Raw genomic sequence first — 25689 nt, 5'->3', positions numbered from 1 at the left:
GAACATTGACTCAGCTTTCATCTTTGTTTTTGATTCTTTTTATAATAATAAGACATTTTTACTCAAATTTCAATGTTTTTACCTGCACTTGTGCCAATCCACAGAAGATCCTTACAGGCCAGCAATGCTGTGATTCTCAGACAGGCGGCTTTGTGCTGTCTGATAATTGCATCGGCACCTGAATGTAGAAGAACCAGGAGCATTGCAAGTTGTTAAGGTGGCAGAACGTTGGAAAACGTCAAATTTAAGGTGCACTAAGAGTGCTGCTGTTGACACCCGGCTTTGATGAGCCCTTTTTTTCACAATGCATTTTCTACCTGTGTAGAGCTCTACCATCTGTATCTGCAAGTGTAAGTATGCCCCTCCAACAATGTGTCTGTGCTCCTATTCCTCATCTGTACCTGCAAGCATCTTGTGCACAGCAGGCGCGACGTCAACCTCAGTTAGGCTCTCCCAGGTCTGAGCATGGTACAGTCTGACCTGTGCACTTCCCTGCAACGCCAGCCACACACCCTGACCGTAGGCCACCATGCAGGTCACACATCGACTGCTGTCAGTGCCCACCTGGAACCAGTGCTGGGAGGAAGGGAGCGAAAGGATGGGGGGAAGTGTTATACGCACTCATCACTATGCAAGTATGCAAATTGTACTCCACCATTTTGAGGTCAAACTGTGTGGTTCACATTTTCACACTACCCATCTGCTTCTTCTTACCTCCTGCACCAGTGTAGCTGTGTTGATAATAAGGACTCTGTTCTGTGAGCCACACCAAAGCTTCCCTCCCACAGGAACCATTTTGGTGACAGGACTAGTCGGCGAGCCCAAAACTAACGTCTGAGAAGACTGAGGGTCCCAGAAACTACCTGTAGTTTGAGATAGTCATTAACGGCCATTGAAGAGGGTAAATTGAACAAACATATTGTCTTTAGAGCATATGGCCCTTCAGTTCTAATTTTAAAGTCTCAGCTCTTTAACACAGCGCTTCAGATGTAATAACACATTTCATGTACAGAAGTCTGTAAGATAGATGATGGGGCTGAAAGTCATCAATCCCAACACACTTATGACATTATTTTGAACCCAGAGTGGAGAATATGTAAGACATTGAAGGTTTGAACATAAAACTGTGAAGAAGGAAAACCTCCGACCTTTCCCCTCCCCAGTCATATCCATTCTTTCAGCTTACCTGCTTCTCTCTGATATACAATCACCTCTCCATTGGCCAATGAGACAAACACTTTATTGTCCAAATAACTTCAGAGGGGAATAAAAGGACAAAGGTTAAAAAATGAATAATGGAGGACAGTAAAAATGAAATTAAAAATAGAACAATTTGAACCCAGCTGCATCGGATGTCTTTTCATCCATGACTTCCAACTCTGCTAATTTTAACAAATACAGCTTTGATTCCAGTGATATGTGTTATTTAAAGCAATAATAGTGGCCAAAAGGCAGACTCACAGTATACAGAGGATGGAAGCTGAGTGTTGCATCTTCATGCTGTTTTTCCGGTTGCGAATGTTGTCTGAGGACTGGTACACATGGATGCTAACAGAAACAGAAGCGTGAGGAAATTCAGATTAACTATGATGATGAAGCTGTAGTAACACAGAGAACCGTTCATTTGTGAGAACTCTTTTTGGGCTCTGGCCTGAAGGAAACCCCTTTCTTGTTGATTTGCGTGTGTATGTGTTGCTACGCCACCCACCATCCATCCTCTGTGCCCAGCCACACTGAGCTCTGGTAGGCTTCTGGGTCGATGCTGAGCAGATCTTCCAGACTCGCCCTGGTGAAAGAACCCCGAGAGGAACGCCGCATGGCACGGCCATCCATGGGACTCTCTGTCTGGGCTCGACTTCCTCCACCAACTCCCAACATCCCCGGAGCACCGTAAGAGCTTGCAACTGGGAACTCCTGCTCCTCCTCGCTGCTGGTGGTCTCTGTAGCCATGTCCTTGGAGCCTGGACCTTCATCATCTTCAAGAGAGATAAGAGAGTGTGAGTGTGAGGGCCGCAAAGACGCAGCAGTGATGTTGTATGTGTGCATTTGTTTTCACTCACTGCCATAGCTGGATGAAATGGTGGAGTGACTGGCCTGACTCTGTAGAGTAGAAGAAGGACTGGGTGAGTCCTCGTCATCCGTGTCATCGCTGTCAAATGGAACCAGCTCCGCCCCTGGTCCTGGAAATAACCGGTTACATCAGTTGATGTAGGAACCCTTGCTGCTTCTCATATTTTAAATATCTTTATGGACAAACCTGTAGGTCGCTCTGTCAGCTCAAGAGATGAATGAGAGATCGATATATGGAGCTGCTGTCCGGGTGCTGCGGATGTAGGGGTTGGGACAGGCTCCGATCCACGCTCCCTGAGAGCCAAGAGTGATGACTTAAATTCACACGCCAGTTTATACATCAAAACAGAACTTGTCAGTGAGTTATCTGTTTACTTGTGAGTACTGATCTTTACAAAAAGAATACACTCATCTTTTAGAAATTCAACTAAAAATACAGACCGCGGCTAAAAAGAATTGGATATTTATTTTACTTCTATGAATTACTAGGCCAATAATTCAATTCAGTTATTACTAATAATTATTTTCCTCAGATGAAGCATCCAAGGCAGTCCACAGGAAACAAATGTAGTTTTGAAAGAAACAAACATAATAGACTGACCGAGATCTGTGTAGCTTAGAGCTACAGTTTGAATTCAAGACTTCCCACAAAAAGTCAAACCATCGTTCACTCTTCAAACACGTGTCTACTGACCGTCCCTTCAGTCCTGGTACAGCAGCAATGCAGATGATCCTCGCTGAGCAGACAGCGATGCAGGCCTCCACTGTGGGCTCATCTTTGATGTTCAGCAGACAAACCTACAGAAGAAGTATTGTAGTCACATCAACCAAAGTTTTGGCAAAATTCATATAATGTGTTTTCTGGAATAAACAGCCCAAGTTAATTATGGACACATAACACAACACTGTCCTCACCTGTCCCACGTATCCATCACTGTTACACACCCACACTTCGCAGCCACTGTCCGGACAGCTGTGGCTGGGAGAGGCACATGAAAACTGGACAGAAGAGAGAAAAAGGATCAAGAAGAAGAAGAAATTACTTTTCGTGGACGTCACAGTATGAACTTATATGATTTAAATCTCTTTTACTCAAACAAAGATTCTTCAATAGATTTTCTCGTTTGCTCTCACCTGCATTCCACTGCGGGTTTTCATTATAGGAATTGCCTTTAGAAACTCTGGATCCCACTGGTCTTTATTCATAGCTTAACAAAGAAAAAAAAAAAACATGCGGGAAATTAGCCTGTTTAAATAAATGAGCTCCAGGCCAGGTCAGATTCACTTACTATGAAATAATAAGCTTTGAATTGAAGAAGGAATAGGAAATTACTACTCTGCCTTTATGGTCTTATTATTATTTCCAGGATACAGAATAGTCATTAACATTTTGTCTAATAAAGTTTTTTCAATTACCTAGTTTCTTCTTGGCTTCCTCAAAAGCCTGCTCGAAATTGGAGCGAGCATCGGGTGAGGTAAACTCAAAGACAAAGTTGCTCTCAGCAGAGGCTGTCATGAACTCCAGCTTTGTAGGCAGGAAGGTCATACTGAAGGCCAAAGACTGTTTCTCTGACAGCTCCCTGTGAACCGATGCCATCAGATCCTTTATCACCTCATCCAGAGACTGAAAGAGACGAATTTCAATGAGAACAGGCGAAGATTTGCACAAACAACAAGCTTCTCCTTGCAGCTCCTGCCATTACCAGTCTGCTGTGAACATTTAGGATAGATGATTTTTGATAAAGTGGCGTACAGGAGGAAGGAGGAGTGCTTAAAAAAATGACAGTGAACACAGAAGAAAATGAAAGTTTGTAAAGGCATGGGTGTTTTCAACAACACTGATTTAAAAAAAAGACGAAGAGGGTTTGAACCAAAAATATTTTTCTTGTGCACAAACTGTGACAGGTGAGGGAGCCAAAAGTGGAACACACACGAATGCACAAGAAGACAAAACGGTGATGGTAAGACATGTAGCTGTTATTTGCATGTGCATGTTGGTCCACAGTACCTGGTGTGGGAAGCTGAGGGTCTCAGATAGTTTGCTGATCTGACCCAGCGTGCTGAGATCCTCATCTAATCGACTAATCGTCTTCTGGATGCTCTCCTTGTTTGTTGCCTGAGTGGAGCCTGGTGCAAGAAAGTGCACAAAGCAATACAGTCTTAAGCTAAAGTCTTTTAATTCTGACACAGAATCTTGATAGCTGGAATAATATATATTGGTACATAAGTGATGTCTGCAGTTACTACTGAAAACATACTGGGCACATACAGAAAACAATTTATCCACTTTAAATAAAAGTCTTACTTTTCACCACTTCCACATCTTCCAGAGGAAGTTTCCAGAGGAACTTGTATTTACTGGAAGTATCAATCACACTTGCAGCAGAGTATCTGAGAAGGAGAGAGAGAGCGACAAAAGAGGTAAAGATCACAAGAAAAAAAAAACATGAAATAAAAAATTAAGACAATGTTTGTCAAACACTTAAAGATATCGTTTGTATGTCTATTGTTGAACACCAGGGGGCATAGTTCGGTTTGGACACTGCATTTTGATTGTGTGTGTGTGTGTGTGTGTGTATTACATACAGGCTCATGGAGCTGCGTCTTAATGAACCAGACTTCCTCTTGAGAGTGGTGCAGATCATCAGATCACTGAAAAGAAAGAGAGAACGGTCCTTCTTCCCACCAACGGTCTTCTACAGAAAGAGAAGGAAGAGAGGCAGCTCAAAATGTTTGAAAACATCATAGATGAAGACAAATTTTAATCAATGAAAGTGCATTTATTACTGAATACATTGGAATGAAAGTAGGAGGATAATTCATAATGTTGTTTGTTCAAATGCATGTTCTCTGAATATTTTTTTCCACAAACTGGCTTCAAATCTTTAAATGATGCCACTTGAGTTTACATTTGCCAGTTCACAAAGTGTTTCTTACCGCCTCCATAACCATTTCCTGCCTTAAGAACTTCCTCTGGGGGTTCAGAATCTAACGCAAACACAAAGACAGAAGGGTAATCATGACTAAAATAATAATAATGAGAAATCATTAACTGTTGTTAAGATAGGCAAACTTGGCAATAACAGTTTTTTTCTTGGTTATTCCTTCTTGGATAACAGAAACATAAATGAAAACTAATTAGCTCTGAACTATTTTGATGATGAGCTAATCATCTGATAGCATCACGGGTGCAGCAGCGATGACGGGTAATTTCCCTTAATTGTTGAAGTAATTCTCTGTTGAGTCTTCCTAATATAGACTATACATTAAATATCTCACGTGTTCAACTCCCTCTATATGTGCCTCAATCTCCTGAATGACCCTGGCTTCCCGCTCCGCCTCCTCAGCGGAACGACGTCCCTTATTAATCTTCTCAGCCAAGCGCTTGATGTCCCGCTGGGCACCGAGGAGGAAAGTGTGGTCTGGGTGATCCTCTGGGGTGTGCTTTAGCAGATCCTTCATGAAAAACAACACAAATACATTGTGTGTTAATCTACTTTAACAGCTTTTAGCCACAGAATAAGGCTACTTAAAGTGTATAGAAAATAGTTATGTGTGTCACCTTAACCAGCAGCTCATATCGAGGAATCCTCTGCACCGGTTTAATCATCAGATCGCCCAGAGCCTGTTTCTCCTTGTTCTCACGCATGTTTTGCTGTTGAAGGGAAGATAAAAGCAGGAGGATGGAGATAAATGAGTGTGAGAAAATAACAGATTCGCTCTCCACGTTTTTCAGTGATCAGATCAGTGTTGCATTCACGTCTCCACCAGCAGATGGTGAAGTGGTTCCACAGTGGAAACCCCTTCTGGCATGAAGCTCAGAGGTTGTAAACTGAGAACAGGATGAGGACATGACAGGTTTTTGTGGTTTTTTGTATCTAAGCTCAGCCAAGTTTTGCTGCTTTTCCCTTCACGTTCAGGTCCAGTATCAGTAGGTATCACTGATTGTCCACAAAATTTAACTGGACTCTTTACAGAGCCTTTAAATTTAAATCAAGTTGTTTAGTTGGTTGAAAGAGATAGTTTGCAGAACTTTTCATAGGCAGTTATTTGTGTCTGGAGTGACCTTGAAATATAAAATTTAATTTAGCAGTGTAAGACACATGATGTCTGATTTAATTAGTTACCATTAATAAATAACAATGTTGGAAACAAAACCTGATTTTAAGTCAGCCCTTGCCAGGTTATCGTCTTCTCACACCTTTCCATCAGACAACTATGAACAGGACGATGGGAAAACCTATACAGACAGCCATCAATTCTTCTGAAATGTCGCTTTTATATGCTTTGGTTAAGAGTTAAAAACTCTAAAAAACTACTTGCAGAATTTTGCCAACAGATGAGGAAACATTTTTACGCTTGCTTGTAGTTTTGCGAACAGACATATAAGAGCAGCTGCTCAGACAACAACGCCAGACATCTTGTGTTTGAATCTTATACTCACCTCCAGAAACTTGTGAAATGCTGGCTTAGCCTCCTTGGCAATCCTCACAGCATCTTTGGCATTGAGGAAGTTGTCTATGTACGCTGAATACATATTAGCAAGATCCTCTTTGGAAAACTGGAGAGAGGGGGGAGAAAAGGACAATTCAGTTGGGCATAATTTAATGGAGTGACACTTATTTCATTTTGGCGGATATCCCGAGTAAATAAGAGTTTCACTCTTAATCAGTGATTTCTCACAAGTGGCCAAACAAGTTACTATTCAGTACTAATTACAGATCTACATTGAGTTGATCGACAGAAAATAATCAGGAAGGATGCCACACGTTATGTTAAAAATAGCTCTTTAACATATTTGAGTTTTGTGTTATTGGTAACATGAACCTGTATATTGTAACATGAAACTGTTTTAACGTTACATAAAAAAATAAATAAATAAAAATCTATGAATTAAACTCGTGAATTAAACTTAAAGTGTTTACATTTGGATCTATGAAACAAGTCTAATATCACATTTTCGCACCAGCTGTGAGACATATAGAATTTTTATATTCCACTGTTGCATTGTTTTTTCTGTATTCAAGGTATTTTCAATTCTTCTTAAAGAATGAAGAAAGACTAAACCTATTTAAATTTTTGCTACATTTTACTATCTGTTGACATTAAGCAAACACTGCACTTGCTGCAATATAATGATAATAAATTCTGAAGTATGGGAGTAGTTTTTGTGTATTTTGGCTGGCATTAGAAAAAGATAAGAGTTTTTCTGTCCAAATGCCGACAAAGACACCCATAAATACACACAGATGAATCACCCTGACCTGGTTTCCTTTCTAAAATACAGAGAAGGGACAGACACTGACAGAGATGAGGGAAAAAAGGCGATCAACACAGAGAGAGAGACACCATGTTAAACACTAGGTGTCACAGAGCAACCTGCTTTCTACGCTTTCATAAAACAAACTTCACCATGTTTTGTTGATTACTGCCTTTCCTCCCTTCTCCCTCCAACCCTGGGAGGATTATTTGGAGAAGAGGACAGAAATGGCAGAAAGAGGAGTGTACAAAAGAGTGTTATACAAAGTGACATTTAATGCTCTGCTCTGTTAAAGACTTTACTCACTTCTGTGCTCTTTCAGTTAAGAAAGTGTTAAATGCTTCATCCTTTCAGATGAAAATTATACGGAGGCTGCACAGAAGTAATCCTAAAATACACTTAAGGCATCTTTTACTATTAAATTCAATTATATTTCAGTTTTATGTATATATAAAAATATATACTAGGTTTTGCTGCTTGATTTTTTTTAAATCAATGATTTTATGGCTTCATTTATTGCCTATGTTCATTTAGTGGCAGTGCTGGTGTGCAGGACGGAGGGTTGTTAACAAAAATGAACCTTGAACCTTCAGTGCCTCTGTCCATCTGATAAATGTAGCACACACACACACACACACACACACTAATGGAGAGGTCTGATTTAAAAATGTACTGTAAAATAGAAAAACACAGTATATATATATGTAACATATATGAATTTCAAGCCCATGATGTTTTTACATAGTCTGGGAAAGAGGTTCAGCTAAACACTTTAAACTGTTTAACACTGAAAACAGCAAGCACCATGAACAAAACACTGCCCCGTGTGAGGCTCGAACTCACGACCTTCAGATTATGAGACTGACGCGCTGCCTACTGCGCCAACGAGGCCTGAAACTCCCCTTCGCTGCTGCAGGTTTAAGAGCTGCAGCGACTGGAGGGGGAGGGGGAGCTGAACTGCTGCAGCTGCACAAGAGACTCCACCAGTCTCACCTTTCATATTTCAGCTACTTTATCTCCCATTATAACTGTAGGTTTCTTCTGCCTTGACAGCCAACCCTTCATACATATGTTAAAACCACAGCTGTTTATTTAATATGAATTTCTGAATATCTCAAGAGGTATCCAAAAAAAAAAAAAAAACTGTGATGCTGTCGACCCGGATAGAAACTAATTTCTCTCTCTCACAAGGACCAAAACTTGACATTTAGCGTCACAGCAATGGTATTTAAAATCTACGCAGAAAGCCGACCTCAGGTCATTTGAAATTTTCAATGTGCCAGAGAGGTCAGTTAAAAAAAAACAAAAAAAACAAAAAAAAACAAACAATAACTACAGACCATCTCTCAATGAATCGGCATCTCTTCAGACTGACCTTCTGTCAGTGATGCTTTAAGTCTGGTTATCATTCCAGCTTTTGCCTCCAGTAAAATAAACCTTGTGTCCAGTCTGAACAGGCACTTTAGTTTAACATTAAAGTTTAAGACTAATTTATAGGACAGCTTTGGATATAACTTTATGAAAATGTGTTTCTATGTCTGATTGAGAAAATCCTTTTTAATATAGCTGGCAAAGCAATTGAAAATCACTCAATAGTTACACCTTATTGAATCTTATGGATTACAGCTAGTTTCAGGAAAAAACAAAACAAATATACCAAAGAAGTAACTGTCCCAGAGAAACAAAGTCAACTGCATTAGTGTTCCGATTTTTCGAATTCTCTGCTGTTTGAAAAATGAGCTAGACTTTTCCACAGACTGAATATTTCTAATCATTCTTGGTGATTTATTGTTGCTACTCGCACTCTACACCTATCTCTGTAATTCATGTTACATTTTAAAATGGATTTTTAGGAAACACCGGGTCTCTCACACACCCCAGCGTTCTTGTTCTCGGGGCAGAGTTAGTTCAGAAGAGTTCAGGGGATCACTGTCATCTGCCAGAGGTTAAGTATCTCACACTGTCAGTCTAAATTCTTAGCGTAGGCGTTAACAATGCTAACATGCTGAATGCATTCCTATAGCACAAAACACAGTATCAAAACCAAACCCTGACAGACAGTGGATAACTTGAAATGAAACAACATATGGAGATTTTATTCACAGACATTGTTTTTTCTGCATGAAAATATATAGAAATATAGCAAAGACAGCAGGATGTTTTATGCCACATATCCCAACAGAGATTAATGCTTTAACACGACCAATAAAAATGTGTACTTCTTTGCTTACAATCCCTGAAATTTGGTTATTCGAGATAAAAAAGCAAGATATTCGCTATTTGGAATATTTTTGAGGAAATATAACCTTCAGTGGAAAAACTGCTTCATGCCATGTTACCTCAAATTTGGGGTTATTCCTTTCTAATTTCTTGTTAATAGTCAGCCAACATTTGTTTTGATATCACTGACAAGCAGAAATCCAGTGATATGTGCTCAGCTGTAACAATTCTACTGTTTTGGCTGTAATTAGAAAGTAAACCCTAAGCCTGATTTATAGACACAACTAGCAATCATGGGGAAGTAATGCCACCCATGTATTGTTATATCTATCTACTCACTGATTGGATAAGGAGGTCTCCAACAGTCTGCCTGTCGTGCCATTGGCCAACGCAGCCGGCAACCTGCTCCAGGAAGTCTTCATGGTGCTCCAGGATCTCTGGTATCTGGTAAAACATCTCGTCCACGAGCAGAGGGTCCACTATGGAGCCACTGTCCGGCTGTTTGAGAGGACGCATGTAGGCCTGGAAGGACAGAAGCACCAAGTGGTGACTAAACATCTTAAAGCAGCAGTTCAGGCGACTAATGCTGAACTACTAACAATCAATGGAATCAGATGAATGAGAACTAACACAAATTGAAAATTGCTGCTAAACCTTCCTTCTGCTTACATATGCACTCCAAGCAAAATGTTTCCTTTTTTTTTTAATTACCAGTGGCGACACCGCAGCTTGTTCAGTCACACACCTTCCACTCTTTTTTTTTTTTTGCTGTGTGTTCAGAAAATTAGTTTGTAATAAACAAGCAGTGGTGGATAGTTGTGGGTGAAAAAGTTGCAAAGACGTGACAGTTCATCACAAATGCTTGCATACTCACAAACCCAAACATTCACGCATTTGATGTCCAAATAAATCCTGTACATCTCCTCCATTGTCAATCTATCTACATTATAATATCGATGTATATATCCAGCATCCGTTCTCCCTTCAACTTAGTGTCAACAATATATTGAATATACTATATTATACAAAATAAAGAATATACTTGCATACATACTCATTTTTTGCAAGAGTAAAAGTACCAAAACAAGATTGAAAAAATATACAATTACAAATAATTTTTTCCTTTTAAAAGTAAACAGGAACAGGAACAGCTGTCTTTATTTGGTGACTACATCTTTCTGACTGCATGAATCGGGTCTTTCAAACAAGACAATTTCTGTTTTGTGATCATTAAGCCTGGAAAAGTTTGGAGATGTCCAGCTATTTAAATAAGAAAGGTTGATGAGGACATTTTGGTGGTTGCACCAAATTAAACAATAAAAATAGGCTTGCCTCTTAAATTTCATTACATTAATGGACTATGCAATGTTTCTGTAGGTCAAAGGGAAACCTGTGACCTTGCCTTCCTTGCAAATTTGGCTTTTGATATATTTTTTTTGAGGTGCAATGGAAAAGGATTACAGTTTTTCTTGTTTGAGGCGAGCATTGTGGTGTTTGAAAGAAGGATGGAAAGAAGATGAAAGAAAAAAAAATTAGCTCAAAGCACTTTAGCTGCATAAATGTTGCCAGGTTAAAGTGCTGAACAAAACAAGACAGAATGTATTGGCAGGGGACACGTGACACAAACCTTATCCATAGGTGGAGATAAGGAAACATTAAAAACGATCTGATCTGAGACGCAAAAAAATCAAGATTCTAATTTATGACTGGAAAAACCCCTCATGAGGACCACATCTTAAATGCTGCCTTTAGAATCCATCACCTTATAGCACTTTTAACATCATCAGATCCTTACTGAAAGCTTTGACAAGACCGCATAATGTCACAATCATTGAGGAGCAGCACTCCTTTGTGTTTGGGGTTAATAAGAGGCGCTCAAAAAACTGAATAGAATCATTTAGCTTATAAAGTATATAAAAATATGTAGAGCAGACGAAGGGGGCAGGTAATTAAAAAACTTCAAACCCAAAAGACACAAATGTGCACTCAGAAATGTAATCTACGGATCACAGCGTTACCAACCCAAACCAAACACTTAGAGAGATGAAAATGAGAAAAGCATCAGAGGAAAACTCATCTATGGAGATGGTATCATTTGGAGGGAGCTATGCTTGAGTAGCCATAAAACGTCCAGGCAATTTAAATTCATAAAATCACTGCAAATGGAGGTGTAGTTGTAAAAGAATGGCACATCTAGCAGGCCCCAAATTAAAGAGGCAGGTACAAGGACAGGGGGCAAACAGTTCATACAGTTAGTCCGGTGAACTGAGGCACGACGGCTGAATCTTGACTATCCATATGTCAGGGATGTGACACAGGCAGAGGGAGCTATCATAAGAAACAGTTGGCACAACAACCTGGATTCAAGCAGGAGTAAGAATTGGTGGCTGATGGGGGGGTTGAGGTAGGACCAGCGCCTGTGTTGATTACATGCTCATGTACTGTGAGGGAAGAAGTTTTGAGAGTCACACAGCTGGATTAACTGGAGTGATATGAGATCTTCACCTTTGGACTGGGAGTTGCAGAGCAGTTAGTCCTTCCCGTGTCTCATGTGTGCACATCATGTGTGCATTTGATATAAAAATGTCCCTTTTAAGAAGCGAAGCTTGCTCCACTGTTAAACCCAGTGCTCCCCGCCCCTTCAGTGAAGCTGAACCACAAAAGGAGCTGGAGTCAGGGATCTTAGAAAACTTCACTTTGTGCCCAGAGAAGAGAGAGAGAAAATGTCTTTTCCATCTTGAATTTGAGGAATATGAGTTCTTGTGGAGCTGCACCCTCAGACATGGATCATGGAGCTTCAACTATGAAGGATGCAGTGCTAAGTTACGTTAGGAACTTACTTGTGAGAAAAAAAATTCCTGTTTACACAGGACACAAGAAGGGAGCAACACTGGGATCCATTTGGAGTCATGTTCAGTTGAAGAGTTCATCACTATGAGCGAACCCTTTCAAACTACACTGCATTATTAGATCCACTGCAATCACAAAAACACTGATTACAGCTAAAATGTTTTCTTGATGTCAAAACCAGGTATGCGATCCCAGACTGACACCTCAGATGACTGACCTGATCGAAAATGATATGTGTTTATCAATAATGAGTCATTTAGTTATACAGAAACCTTCCAGCTGTCACTTTCACCGCAGTCCCTGGGTAACACTAATTTTCTTCTGTGTCGCCATGGGAACAGAGCCCAGGCTTTTTCACTTTGTGGCCATGCACACACACACACACACACACACAAACTCACATCTTGGAGTAACACAAACATACAAGGACACACATACACACACAAAAGCAATAGCAGTTAATGCCATTTTACATTTTATACAACAGTGTAGGGTGATCACAGGTAGGGGAGGCAAGGATATTAGTGTGTGCGTGGTTGTGAGACTGTGTCAGAGTCAGATGGAGGGATATGGCTAAGATTTGGGGTAAAGGTCAGTTAGCTGTTGGAAGAGTGATCAGTGAAGGATATAGGATAAAGTAGGTGTGTGTGTGTGGGCTGATAATGCTGATGACAGGGAGATGTGGTGGGGTTAGCAGATTAGCCTGACAGGATGAATGACAATAAGTGCATTACATAACACCTTTGTTACCTACATTTGTTATTCACATCCTGAACAATCTGTAAATCCAAAAAGGTGTGATTGTTTTTATGTGTATATGTGTGTATCTGTTTTTGATCTCACAGCTCTTAAGAGGAAATAGTCTGTGAGTGAACACGGCTCCTTTACTAAGACCAGAGACGAAAGAGGGAGAGCTATTTGTGGTGTGTCTGCCTTCCTGTACGAGCGTGTGATATTATGTTCATGTGTGCGTTTACCTGAATAAGAGTGCGGAGAGACTCCACATACGACTGCTCTGTGTCCAAGAGGGTCATCATCACATGTTTCCTCATGTCCTGTACAGACAAGGAGGAAGAGGACGTCAGTCAGCATCATTACACTCATCACTACTTACAATACGGTTCATTATAGATCTAAAGCAACAACATACTGTGGATAAAAAAACATGGAGACTGCAGACACAGAGCAACACAACCAAAGACATATTTGGGCTATGAGGTCAACTTTATGACACACAAATAGCAGTTACAAAAAAAAAAAAAAATCTCAATAATAAAGCTTTCTGGTTAAGATGCACGTCACAACTACAATGTCTTCTTGTTTCATGCTATCACACCCATCTCTTGCAATTTCTCCACTTTCTATCTGTATCCTGTTTGTGATCCAATAATGATGAAAACAAGAGATCTGTGGTTGTGTTCAGTCCATCACAGAGCCAACATACAGAAACGAACCACCACTCACACTCAGACCTACGGACAGTTTAGAGTCCCCAGTTAACCTAAACATGATGAGTTTGGATTGTGGGATTGTGGGAGGAAATCCACACAGACGTGGGGAGGTGATGCAAACTGCGTGACCTTCTTGTCGCGCTAACCACTGGCCACTGTGCTTCCCCATATGAATTCAAGTGGGGGAAAAAAAAAAAAAAAAAAAAACTAATGAAAAACACTTTGGTGATGGGCCTTGTGTCCTTTTGGCATTTTGAATGCTTACTTTTATAACCACATAGTTGTTTTCTATTCAGTAGACAATCTAATTTACCTAATGTCCATGGTCCCAGAGAATCAAAATAAATGAAATTATTGTTGAGTTCCTGGAACTGTTGAACTGAAATATTAGTTTGGCACTATTGCTGTGTTCAGTCATCAAATGACTGCAAAGATTTCACAATACTCACTGATTTATACCTGACAAACTCAAAAACAAACCCCCAAAATACACACACGGTTCAGATTAGAGGTCAGAACTGTCACAGATTCCTGGCCAAAGCATGACTCAGTAGTTCATCCTAACAATGACTCAAGATGGAGAGGGGGGGGGGTACAAACCCAACACACTGAGGCCACGATGGAAAGTGACACCATAAAGGCGTGCAAGACAAAGAAAGTCAGGAGTGTAATCCACTGCTCTTCCAGGTTATAGAGCTGAGAAGACGTCTGTTGCTTGACAAAGAAAAAGAGAGAGAGCGAGAGAAAGGTGGGAAAATAATAACAAAGGCAGTATAACGATCATGGAAGAAGTCAGACATGTCCTAAAATATTATAGTACAATGCATAATTTATAAATATCAGACTGAGCCACAGGCAAACCTTAAACCTAAGGTAACCACAGTCTCTCGCTCTCTCTCTCTCACACACACACACACACACACACACACACACACACAGATTTTCCCCTTATTCCCCTGGTCCGCTGTGCCACCAGTGCCACATAAATAACTGTAACAATAACTTTCCAGAAAGGCCATATTTAGTGTTTGGCATCTGGAGGGATCCCAGGGGCTCTGTGGGCAACCACCAGAGGACCAGAAGTGGTGTGGTGTGTCAGTAAAGTAGTGTGTGTGTGTGTGTGACTGCATGAGAGAGAGACAAAGATATTTTCTGAGTGAATGACAGTGATTGAAAGGGGGACGATGGGGAACAATTATTTTTGGGTGATTTTCATTTGTCATTGCCTGTCATGTCATTTGTCAAATATCTAAAATCTGCATCATCAGTCTTTCCTTGATTGAGGATTCGGTCCGAGTATATGCTGCCCTGACATACAAACACAAACACAGTGGAGTGGATTGTGTAAACACGAGGCTAAACATGCCTTAAGAGGGAAACGCAGTAACACAGTAATCATCCATGTATACTCCTTAATTACCATTCAATTTGGAATCTATTGAAATTGCGTTATGGTTCAGTGTCCTTTTAGAATAAATACAGGACTGTTCAGTCTATTTACACAGTTCATGCTCCATTAATATGTGATAAATTGTCAACAATGAACTATTCCTGACAAATTTTAAGAGGTGGTGTCTAAAAACTCCTAATTTTGTCTAATTAACAGTCCAAAAAGCAAAACTTATATGTTATCATGTACAAGCAGCACTTCATGTTGTTTCTCATGTTTCACTTCATTTTCTGTCAGTCTGGTTCTTGATCAGAATGATTATTTCACACACAAACACACCGGGCTCTCAATTCTTGTGTTACACAAATCGCATCTTATTTATAATGCTCAAAAGTTTATGATTTTTTTTCTTCTAACTGTATGCTTCAGTGCACTAAGTGTTTGATGTTAACTTGAACAAAAACAATATCTGAAATTGACAAAGGTAAATGAAGGTGCACACCAAAGGAATGATTTAGCCCCCTGAGATTTGTTAAGCTGATAACAATGCTGGGAGTGGCGTGTGTGTGTGTTTGTGTGTTTGAAAGTGAGGTACAACTAAAGGGAACTTCCCTGAAGACAGTATTGTCTCCAGTTCTGTGCTGTTTATCTTACATGTAATTACATTACACACACACACACAAGGACATGGTGAAATAATGTGAGGAATGCTAGCTTCATTTTGCTATTGGAGTTACCATAGTAACCCCAGCTGAGAGGCTGAATGGTCACAGGACAAATCGGTCTCATACAGCAGCCAACAGGTCGAAGTTCATCTGAAGTGATGTAACACAACGATGGTGGCACACTGTGACGTTCTTTACCATGACGATGACGCGCTTCCTGCGTCCAGCTCATCAGACCCACACTAATCTATGATTTAGATTCGTATTAGTATCAAGAGTATGTCGACACAGACATGTCTTGTCTGACAGCAGTTGAAACATATCAGGGTCTAAGACCTTTGGATGGGGGATTTTGTACGCTGCATAGATAGCCGAACCCCTTGAGGCCAAATTGTGATTTGTATCATCCTGCTGTAAAAACAAAATTCAATTGACCTCTACTTGACTGTGAAATTTGCCCTTCTATGAGAAGCAGATCAGACCCATCTGCTCAGCTGACAGAAAGGTCTTCTCTGTCTTTAGGGCTGAACATACTCCATGCTCCATCAAACATCTGGATTCAAACGTAGTTGTGCGCTGTCCAAGAAGACATGGCCATCAGAGTATAAAAGGGGCATAGCTCATGGCTATGGTTGTTTATCACCACTGACAACATGAATATCCAAGAGGGGAAAAACTCATACGAAAGCAAGAGACTGGGGCTGACAACAGAGATGGCAGCACTAAGGCACACGTTGTTATTGTTTTAATGTACTGCATTTAACATGCTCTAATGATCCAAATGTATCAGGGCAACATTAAAATCCCTGCACCTGGTCCAGCTCCACTCAACATGAATTGTAAACAAATATTAGGCAACTGTCCACGGAGCGATGGCAGGATGTGGGAAAGACTCACTAAATATACATCAGGTCAAACCTGCCTGGTTTGCTCACAGAAAAGGATTCAATTACTGAGGTGAAATGTTTGAGGAATATCCAAATAAATATTTTTGCTTAAGACTCTTATTCTTCCATGTGTTGTTGCTTGTTGAAACTTGTTATCTCCTTGTTTTGGATTACTTTTATAGCATTAACTACGTCGCACATGTTGTTGCCTACACATCCTCAGAATCGAGCTTCAGTAAGTAATATTTTAAGCTTAAGGAGAAAGTAAATTCTTGTGTCTCATCTTCTAAATTTAATGTCCTTCAAAAACCTCAGGAGTGGCCTTGACATCAGATTTTTGAATTATTTGTAATCAGATAACGTTGATCTTTTTTACTTAGGAATGATGTGGCCTCGAGAGCTGGTCTGTGTTTGTGTAATATAATCAGCCCAAAACAGCCGAGGTAAGATCTATTTAGAGAGGCAAGTCTGTACATCGTATTCACTTCATTCGAGATGGAATTCACATAGTCGCACACAAAGTGTCAAATAGTGCAGCAGCAAGTGCCTGGTTTCAGCGTACTGTTGTTCTTTCCTCTCAGTGACTTTACAGTCAGGGCCGGAGTCTGTGCAGTGATGAATTTGGCTGAATGGATGGCTCACAGGATTCAGCCCGTCACTTATTACTACTGAAAGGGAACTTTCTGTGTGTGTGTGTGTGTGTGTGTTTTATGTGTTTCTGAGGGGGAGAAATCTGAACACGTGTAAATGTGAGTGTGTGAAACCAGTACAGCATGCCCTCGTGCGCCCCTCTGCAGGCCCCCCCCGTCTTCATAATGGTGTGGACACGTGGGGTCGATAAAGTAAGCTATTCCTCACGACTGCAGCCAAACATTACAGCAGAAACATAAAGACAACACATCCCGGAATCAGATCAAGGGCAGCAGCGCTTCCCGCTGTTCTCCTTGACTTGACGTGATTTTACTTGTGGTTTCATGTACCAGAGCGCATAATATTTATCTACGACGTATGCACCATATTTCTGTCTTTGTTGGCACTGTTTTGACCGTATGTTGTCCCAGTCGCTGTCACATTGTACTGCCAGTGTAACCACAACATTCAACAGCTCTCTGGACCTCACAAAACCTGAAGAGAGATTTTGTATTGAGTAGTATAAAACTGTTCTGTTTTGTAACTTCCTTGGTCGTTTGTGTGACTAAAATTGGTATTTTTCTGACAATGTACAGCTGGCTTCAATTTTGTGCTATCAAATGTTTTATAAGATCACATCGTTCTTTCTGTGACAGTAACCACCAACAAAAAGACTTTGGGGCAGAGACGGAACACAACTTCTCTCAAATCAGAAAGATAATTTTTCACTGTATTTTTGTTTTGTATCAGTTAGCTATATGTTTTTTCAAATATTAAAATATGATATGCTTATTTGGCTTTTTACTTAGACTTGGATGAGAAGTTGAACCGGGGAGACAATAAGCCAATGCAACATAATATACCAACAAGCTCCACATTGAATAATACAATTTAATGTTTTAGTCTCACAAAAACCAAAATGCAAGAATGACAGTTCAACCACCTACAGGGGGTTTGTGCTGATCTAAATGACCGCTGTGACCAGTTATTAGTCACCTGGAGTCTCTGCTGGCAAAATAGGGAATATAATTCAAATTCATTAATTCATCTTCAACCACTTATCCATTTCTGGGTCGTGGGGGGTGCTGGAGCCAATCCCAGCACACACTTGGCGAGGGCAATTTGCCAGTCCATCACAGGGCCAACACACAGAGACACACAGCCAGTCACACTCACGGGCAACACAGAGTCACCAGTTCACCTAAACATGATGTAAACCCACGCAGACACGGGGAGAACAAGCTAACCCGGTACAGAAAGGCCCCAGGCTGGGTACCGAACCCACAACCTTCTTGTTGTGGGGCAACAGCTCTAACCACTATGCCCCTGTGCTGCCTGCATACTTCTTCAAATTATTTCTGTTAATTTATTCCCGACAACCTGGAATCACACACAGCACAGCATGTCGACCTCTACATCGTTTGTGGGTCTGAACTCAAGTTAAAGCATCAATGACGGGAAGGCAGCTCTTTCTCTCCCCTCACCGCTGTCGTCACACTTCTCCGCCCTTGCTGCCTTCACCTCCCACTCCCCTCCCTGATGACTGTATCCCCTGGCAACTGCCTGGCGAAAGCAGCAACAGGCAGCCTCTTAGCTCAAATAGAAATCATCCTCAGCACCTTTATCTCCCTCTGTTTATACCCACCGCTGAAAAGCCCAAGATTTTCACATCCTGTGTGTTTGGAGGTGGCAGCTCTGAGTCTTCAGCAAATGTGATTCTGTCATGCAGATGAATGTGTGTCTGTATTTCGATATACTCCTTAATTGCCATTCAGAGGCCACAGACTGCTCTGACCTACTCTGCAGTGATCAATAGTTTTTCTTTCTTTCAGATACGCACGCACAAACTATCGATTCACCTCCCAACTCCTCCATCCTCATGGCCTCCTCCATTCTTTTCCTTTCTTCTCTCTCATCCTCACATTCACACAATCAGCTGATCAAATTATCTTGGAAGATTAATAACACAAACAGATTTTGTACTTGTGCTTTGAACTATTATCCCATTAATTGTCTACTTAAGTGACATCAATGACTATTGATGCCAATCAAGGCAATTATTATTATGATTATTACTTAATCATGAGTATTTCTTCATTGAAAACAGGTAAAAACTTTTCTGAATCATCTATCATATCAAACCATCTGAAATAACTAATTTTGTACCAGGAGCATTCACAATATTATAAGTAATACAATATAAGTTATTTCAGATGGGCTGATTTAAAAATGTTTGCATTTTATAGGACCTACAGTGAAATGGTGGTTATATATGAGACAAATTGCAGAGGTTTTTGTTTACGTCATTCATTTCCCGCCATCTCTTTCAGGAGAGATGAAATGCTGACTAAACATGAGGAAAATTACTATAGGCGGACTATGAGGCAGTTACAAGCAGATTTAAGGTTGTCATAAATGTTTATTGACAGATATATCTGGCATGTTTTTCACAATATACGGGTATTTACATTAGCCATGATATTTCAAAAATGAAATATTGCTATTCTGTTGCCATCATTAACATGAGGATTGCAGATAAAGCGTTCTACATCTGCTCATGCGGTCTGGTTGTGTTTCACTGTCTATTATGTGTAATTGCTGTTTTTGTACACTTCTGTAAGAGGCTCGCTGTGATTGCATTTTTTTCTATAGATACTGCAATAATATCAGTATTGTGAATTCTTTTGCGCCTGATAATCATTTCGTGAAAATGTGATAGGGCACCCTAATGAACAACAATTTAACCTCATGTGAAGCATTCAAAGCTGAATATACGATGTAACAACTATAATGAGTTAGAAAACCGTTATTCTGTGTTTGCATGCATACGAATATGGAAAGTTTTTAGCAAAGTGTCGCAGACAAATGAACAGATATTTGTAGCTGTGCAAAAAAGAAAGTGTTAGTAGCCCTGCTGCTACTTATATCTAAGCTGTAACAGACAACAACATATAAATGCATTTAAATCCTTGTGGTTGTGGATTAACTGGCTGGCTGTTAAGATTAGCAGAACTAATGTGGTTGTGTTATGTCTACAGTATGTGTGAGTTTGTGTGTGACTACGTACATGTGTGGAGCAAATCCAAAGCATGTTCGTTAGTTATGCCCATACGTAAGCAGACACATGAGGTTTTCACACACAAGAAGGAAATGCTACAACAAACACCTTAACAACAAAACCTATCCAAGGTACTGATGGTCAAAACACAGATTGTGTAGCACAGAAGGACACACCACAGGGAGCGCTGTGAGTGTTTGTGACAGTAGGTGTTGGAGCTAATCGTGTGATTCACTCAGCTCTAATTCTATTATAAACAGGCATCAGAGACAGAGAGAGCCGAGAGGATCTGAACACAAGGATAAGCATATTGAAAGAAAGAATAATAAAGATGGAAATAAATAGAAACAAACAAAAGAGAAAAGGGAGTTGTGGGACTTTTAGGCAAAAGAGAAAGTAGAGAAGGGAAGGGTAGACTGATGGGAGTGAAATGTAGACCGCCCTGGACATGCAGGTCTAAGACAGGCATGAAACATATGTGCATAAAAAAACAAAAACAAAACGCATCTTAACTGAAAAATATGAAGAAATACAAAACTTTTGTCTACCTCTCCGTTGGGGCTTCCAGCACAAAGTCCATTCCCATTCAAATTCCCGCTGGAGTTCCCATTCCTGTTGTTTCTGAACTTATCCACAGCATCTCTGATCACCACTTCTCCTCCTCCCCCTACACCACCATCTCTCTCTCCTCCTCCTTCATCTCCTGTATTCTCCCCGCTCTCATTCATTTCCTCCAGAGCGATGCTGAACTGGGCTAGGGTTCGAACCATCTGCAGCATACGGCGCGGTGCTTGTGCCCCAACACACGCTCAATCTGACACATAAGCACAAAACCTGTGATGGTTTTCCTTATCAGCTTGATTACTCACACAAACTCGGTCTTCATGTCAGCAGAAGAGCGTCACATCAAGGAAAAACAGACACACCTGAGGGCTGAAGGAATCACCACCTTTCCTCTCATTCACAACATGAAATAAACATGTTTCCTCCCAGCTGCTTTTCTTTTTCCTGTCTCTTCTCTTCTGGCAACAAATCTTTTTTAAATAATTCAGCCCCTTAGAAAGCAGCCTCTCTGCAAATAGTCTTCTTTTTTCAAATTCAGCCTTCAAGGCATTTCAAAGTGTGTGTCAGTTCTACGGCAGGTACACGGCTCAGCTGCGTGTGTGTCATGCAGCACACACACCCCGCATGTGGAAGGCAAAGCAGAGCGCTTCAGCATGTATGCGCGCAGCTGATCTGTTTCTACTGCATGGATGATGTAAGCAAGATCCCAGCACACGTCGAGGTGGGTGTGTGGACCAAGGGAGAGATAGAAAGTGTGTGTGTGTGTGTGTGTGTGCCATGGCCCTCCCATGTGTATAATGGTGTGTATAATGAGAGACAGCAGGCAGGGCAGACACTCACAGTGCGCAGCTCTGCTTCACTCAGCCAGACTCGACCAATCCCCCCACAAATAATCGATTAAGGCATGTGAGGGATGAAAGAGGGAGAGAGGTCCAGCCATACCTCTCCTTATTGCTGTGCGCAATAAACAGTGTTAAATATCTGATGACAATGTTGTCTGAAGCTCCTTTAACAGGAAGTCAAATTTTATTTTATTTACAGCTCTCCCAAAGAGCACAGATTTGAATAGGAAACCCTGACCTGTTCATGTGCAGACCACCGAGAGCACCGAATGTCAGCATCCAAGAGAAACCCATCTGCTGTGTGTCGCATATTTTAGCCCATCAACTGAAAATTATGTAAATTTGTGGGTGCCTGTATGTTCAGTCGCCCAGGCCGCACTCAAGCTATCAAGATATTATTTAATGAATGACACAATGAAGCAAGGAATGCGTACTGTATTGTGTTTTTATGTGGTTATGTCTTGACATTACTTGTTTTGCCAATACAGTCGAACTCCCAAATATGGAACCTACCCATCACCTGTTGAGCATTGGCACTATCTCATTAGTTTCCAATACAAAAATTTGCTGAGAAGGCATGGATCCAAGATTTGCAGGTTTTATTTGTTTAGTAATGTTTTATGCATGCATTTACTTTTTTATGAAAGTTATTTATCACCACATATTAAAAATAAGAACTGCTTTCCATCTTAACAGCAGCTGGGCAGAGATTTCTTATTCACAAGTGCACTGATATAAAGTTAATGGCCTAAAATATTCAGAAAATGCGGTGCTCTAATATTTAATAAAGCTTGTGCATCAACATTGCACAGTGCACAAACAAACATGCACACCTCTTTGGTTTGCACGCACAGATGGTTGATGTATACATCAGCCTGATGGCAGCACCGTCCAAGAATTATCCTGAGTGCACGAAAACTAATATGCAGTTTTAATGCAAAAGTTGCAGATTGAAAAGCAAGCGAACAGCTATAACATCCATTTCTCACCATCAGATATGAACACAAATAAAAGGCCTGAAGTGATTTGATGTCAATCAGCTCAGTACAGATTTAAGGCATATGGTGCCTGGCAGTCAGCAAGCAATAAAGTCAAATAGATGACAGACTATTTCTCTCCAACAGAGATCAGATGGTGAGAACAGAAAAAGGTCACAAAAGGACATTTAAAGGTCAAACACGTGGCAGGAAATTGGCCTTTAATCCCTGTTGCCAAAGGAACAATAAGATGGCTTTTGAAGGTCTGGTGACAGATCACAGATGACAATCATTCAGGCATGTTTCAGGTTTGTTGGCAATGCATGTCTGCATTGCTCAGATTTCTAAATCCATATGAACCTATCCATCTCCAACTCATTTTTAAATCAAAACTGGGTTTTTTCTAGCTCTGGCTCAATATACTTTTTGCGCTAGTGAGTTTTACAGCAGCAGGATGATGCATGTGGGATGAACTCAAAACAAACTGCACTGCAAAAGTGTGACTCACTGATCCATTTTAATAGATTTGGACAATAAAGGAGCTCAATAGCAGAGAGGAATAAACTATGGCAACGCTTATTCTTAGGATCAAATCCAATAATTGCTGTTCCTGTTCACTTCATGGGTTTGAATGTATAAAATGTTGTCAGACTCATCCTTTGAGATGCACAAGCCTCTTATGATGAGAGCACACGAGTCACAATCATCGTTCGACTGGAACAGCATCCTTGCATTTGGTTTCCGTAGCAACCCCAAAGAGCTCATATCCCCAGCATTTCCTGTTTAGTTTTGGGCGAATACAGTTGCTAGGTAGTGAAGAAAAAAACCCTGTGTGTGTGTGTGTGTTTCTCCATCCGTGTACATGTAGACACGTTGAAAAAAAAAAAAGGGGTGGGGGGGCCTGGGGATAGAGTGTTTTCCCTGAATGAGTTACCATCTCATAACTGTAACACACACACACACACACACACACACACAATCTTTTTCGGTCAGCTGAACAGCTCTCTCTCTCTTTCTAAGAAATATTACAGCACTTTTCTTATTCATACGTTGCAGATAGGCAGAGACAGTGAATTGCGACTAAAAGGGGAATGAATCGAACACACCAATGATCATGAGCCAGGCTCTGTTCACATTCACCAGAAAAAAATAAAATCTGTGGTCTGATACACTCCTTCAATCATCTAAAGAAAACTAACACTTCAACTGACTGTATATTAAAGCATCAACACAGTCCACAGCATTTACAAATAAAGATGTTGGAGAACCAGGCCAGACACACATACGTTACTCATCATGAGTGGGCTGAATGTGCAGCCGTGGTTCAACTCCCTTTCTTCCTTTCCACCCTGCTAAGAAATGTGTATGTGGTTTAATTCTTACACAGCTGCTCTGTCTTACAGAGACGTTTACCAAAAGCTATTCAACAGTTGATGGGCCAATATTGGTCGTTCTACAGATAAACATGTTTGAGAGCTGATGACACCTGTCAACATGCCCACTGGTCCACAAGTGCATGTGTGTGTGTGTGTGTGTGTGTGTGAGAGAGAGACATAGAGAGTGCAAAGGCAAGTAACCTTAGAAGAGGTAGATGCATGACTGCTCAAACAGATCAAAACAGATTTCACATCACACACCTGTAGTTGGATATAGCTCGCTTGTACCATCTAACCATCTGAGCCTTTGTGTGTGTGTGTGTGTGTGTGTGTGTGTGTGTGTGCGCGCACACATAGAGTCAGATCCAGTTATCCATCTGGTATTTATCACAACAACCCTCATGCTGTTCACTCAGACTCATGCTCAGCACTAAAAGACAGAATAAATGAAGTACAACAAAATAGAAATTGTGTTATGCACTAACACCCTGAGTCATTCAGGTGTGTGTTTGTTTGTGTGAATGTGAGAGCACCAGGTGCAAGGAGTTTGCTCTACTTGTCAGTGCTGGGTAATAGGATAATGACAGACGATTCCACAAAAGAGATGATTCACACTTCGAGCTACAACATTGAAGGTCAAGATTTCAATGTCTGTCCATATTCAATCCATTTTATCGATTTATCCCCACAATTCACTTCCCTTTGTGCCTCTGTGCTCCAGTCCATCCTTACTAGTGTCATCTATTCTCCATCTATCTGGCTCTTCTTTGCAGTTTATTATGACTAGCAATGATCTTTAGATGGACTGGGGGATTACAATTGTCAAATCAATGTGTACCATGTAAAGACGTAAGTGCATGTTACAGTATGCTCAGCACATATACACAAACAGGGCCCACTAGGGGGCAGTAGTCAAAATGAAAAATCATTACAGTAAGTGTTTGTGGTTGTTTTTTGTTTGTTTTTTTTTTTCCTTCCTCAGGGTCAGGGTAAAATCTCTACACAGGGAATTCACAAAATCATCCATAAACCACACACATCATGGTGAATGTAAACATCCTGTATACCAGGATAAATACAGAAGAGGTCCAGTCTGGGAAGATAGAAACAATTATAATGGAGTAATAACGGACGTAGTAGGTTCCTTCGTTCAGACAGCGTCCTCAGGTCAGACGTGACAGCAAACTTGACAACATCCTTTATATAACAGAGCTATGACTGTTGTTGAAACTGTAGCGTGTGCGTGAGAGCGAGAGAGAGCGGTAACCAGATATATTTGTGCTCCAAAAACGCCCTTATAGGATTATAGGAAGGTGTGGATTAGTGCGTGTTTAGAGAGGAAATGAAAGGAAAGACAGAGGAGAAAGAAACAGAAATGCGAAAATATCCTTTTTCCCTGAGAGGTGAGGCTGAGTGAGGACATGATTGGCATTTTCTGCAGCCGACCAC

At 40.7% G+C, this 25689-nt stretch overlaps 1 protein-coding gene and 1 non-coding gene across 2 annotated transcripts in view; both read right to left on the bottom strand.

The window, feature by feature from the left end:
- Positions 1–25689, bottom strand: part of arhgef17 (Rho guanine nucleotide exchange factor (GEF) 17) — a 54487-nt gene that overhangs the window by 4493 nt on the left and 24305 nt on the right. The window contains exons 3-23 of the mRNA XM_029517156.1: positions 13378–13455; positions 9890–10072; positions 6515–6631; positions 5633–5725; positions 5350–5526; positions 5008–5058; positions 4657–4766; positions 4376–4461; positions 4079–4197; positions 3487–3694; positions 3205–3278; positions 2986–3069; positions 2765–2868; positions 2258–2364; positions 2061–2174; positions 1709–1976; positions 1462–1548; positions 1187–1254; positions 715–863; positions 402–576; positions 83–178 (exon numbers count right to left, since the gene is read on the bottom strand). Of these exons, the coding sequence (XP_029373016.1) occupies positions 83–178; positions 402–576; positions 715–863; positions 1187–1254; positions 1462–1548; positions 1709–1976; positions 2061–2174; positions 2258–2364; positions 2765–2868; positions 2986–3069; positions 3205–3278; positions 3487–3694; positions 4079–4197; positions 4376–4461; positions 4657–4766; positions 5008–5058; positions 5350–5526; positions 5633–5725; positions 6515–6631; positions 9890–10072; positions 13378–13455 (2548 nt within the window). The remainder of the gene's footprint in view (positions 1–82; positions 179–401; positions 577–714; positions 864–1186; positions 1255–1461; positions 1549–1708; positions 1977–2060; positions 2175–2257; positions 2365–2764; positions 2869–2985; positions 3070–3204; positions 3279–3486; positions 3695–4078; positions 4198–4375; positions 4462–4656; positions 4767–5007; positions 5059–5349; positions 5527–5632; positions 5726–6514; positions 6632–9889; positions 10073–13377; positions 13456–25689) is intronic.
- trnam-cau (transfer RNA methionine (anticodon CAU)) lies at positions 8149–8221 on the bottom strand. Its single transcript has one exon. It is a non-coding gene; the product is annotated as a tRNA-Met (tRNA).

The sequence above is a fragment of the Echeneis naucrates genome, chromosome 13 (genome assembly GCF_900963305.1).
Source record: "Echeneis naucrates chromosome 13, fEcheNa1.1, whole genome shotgun sequence".
In the NCBI taxonomy this organism is placed as follows: domain Eukaryota; kingdom Metazoa; phylum Chordata; class Actinopteri; order Carangiformes; family Echeneidae; genus Echeneis; species Echeneis naucrates.
This window is presented reverse-complemented; position numbering and strand designations above follow the sequence as displayed.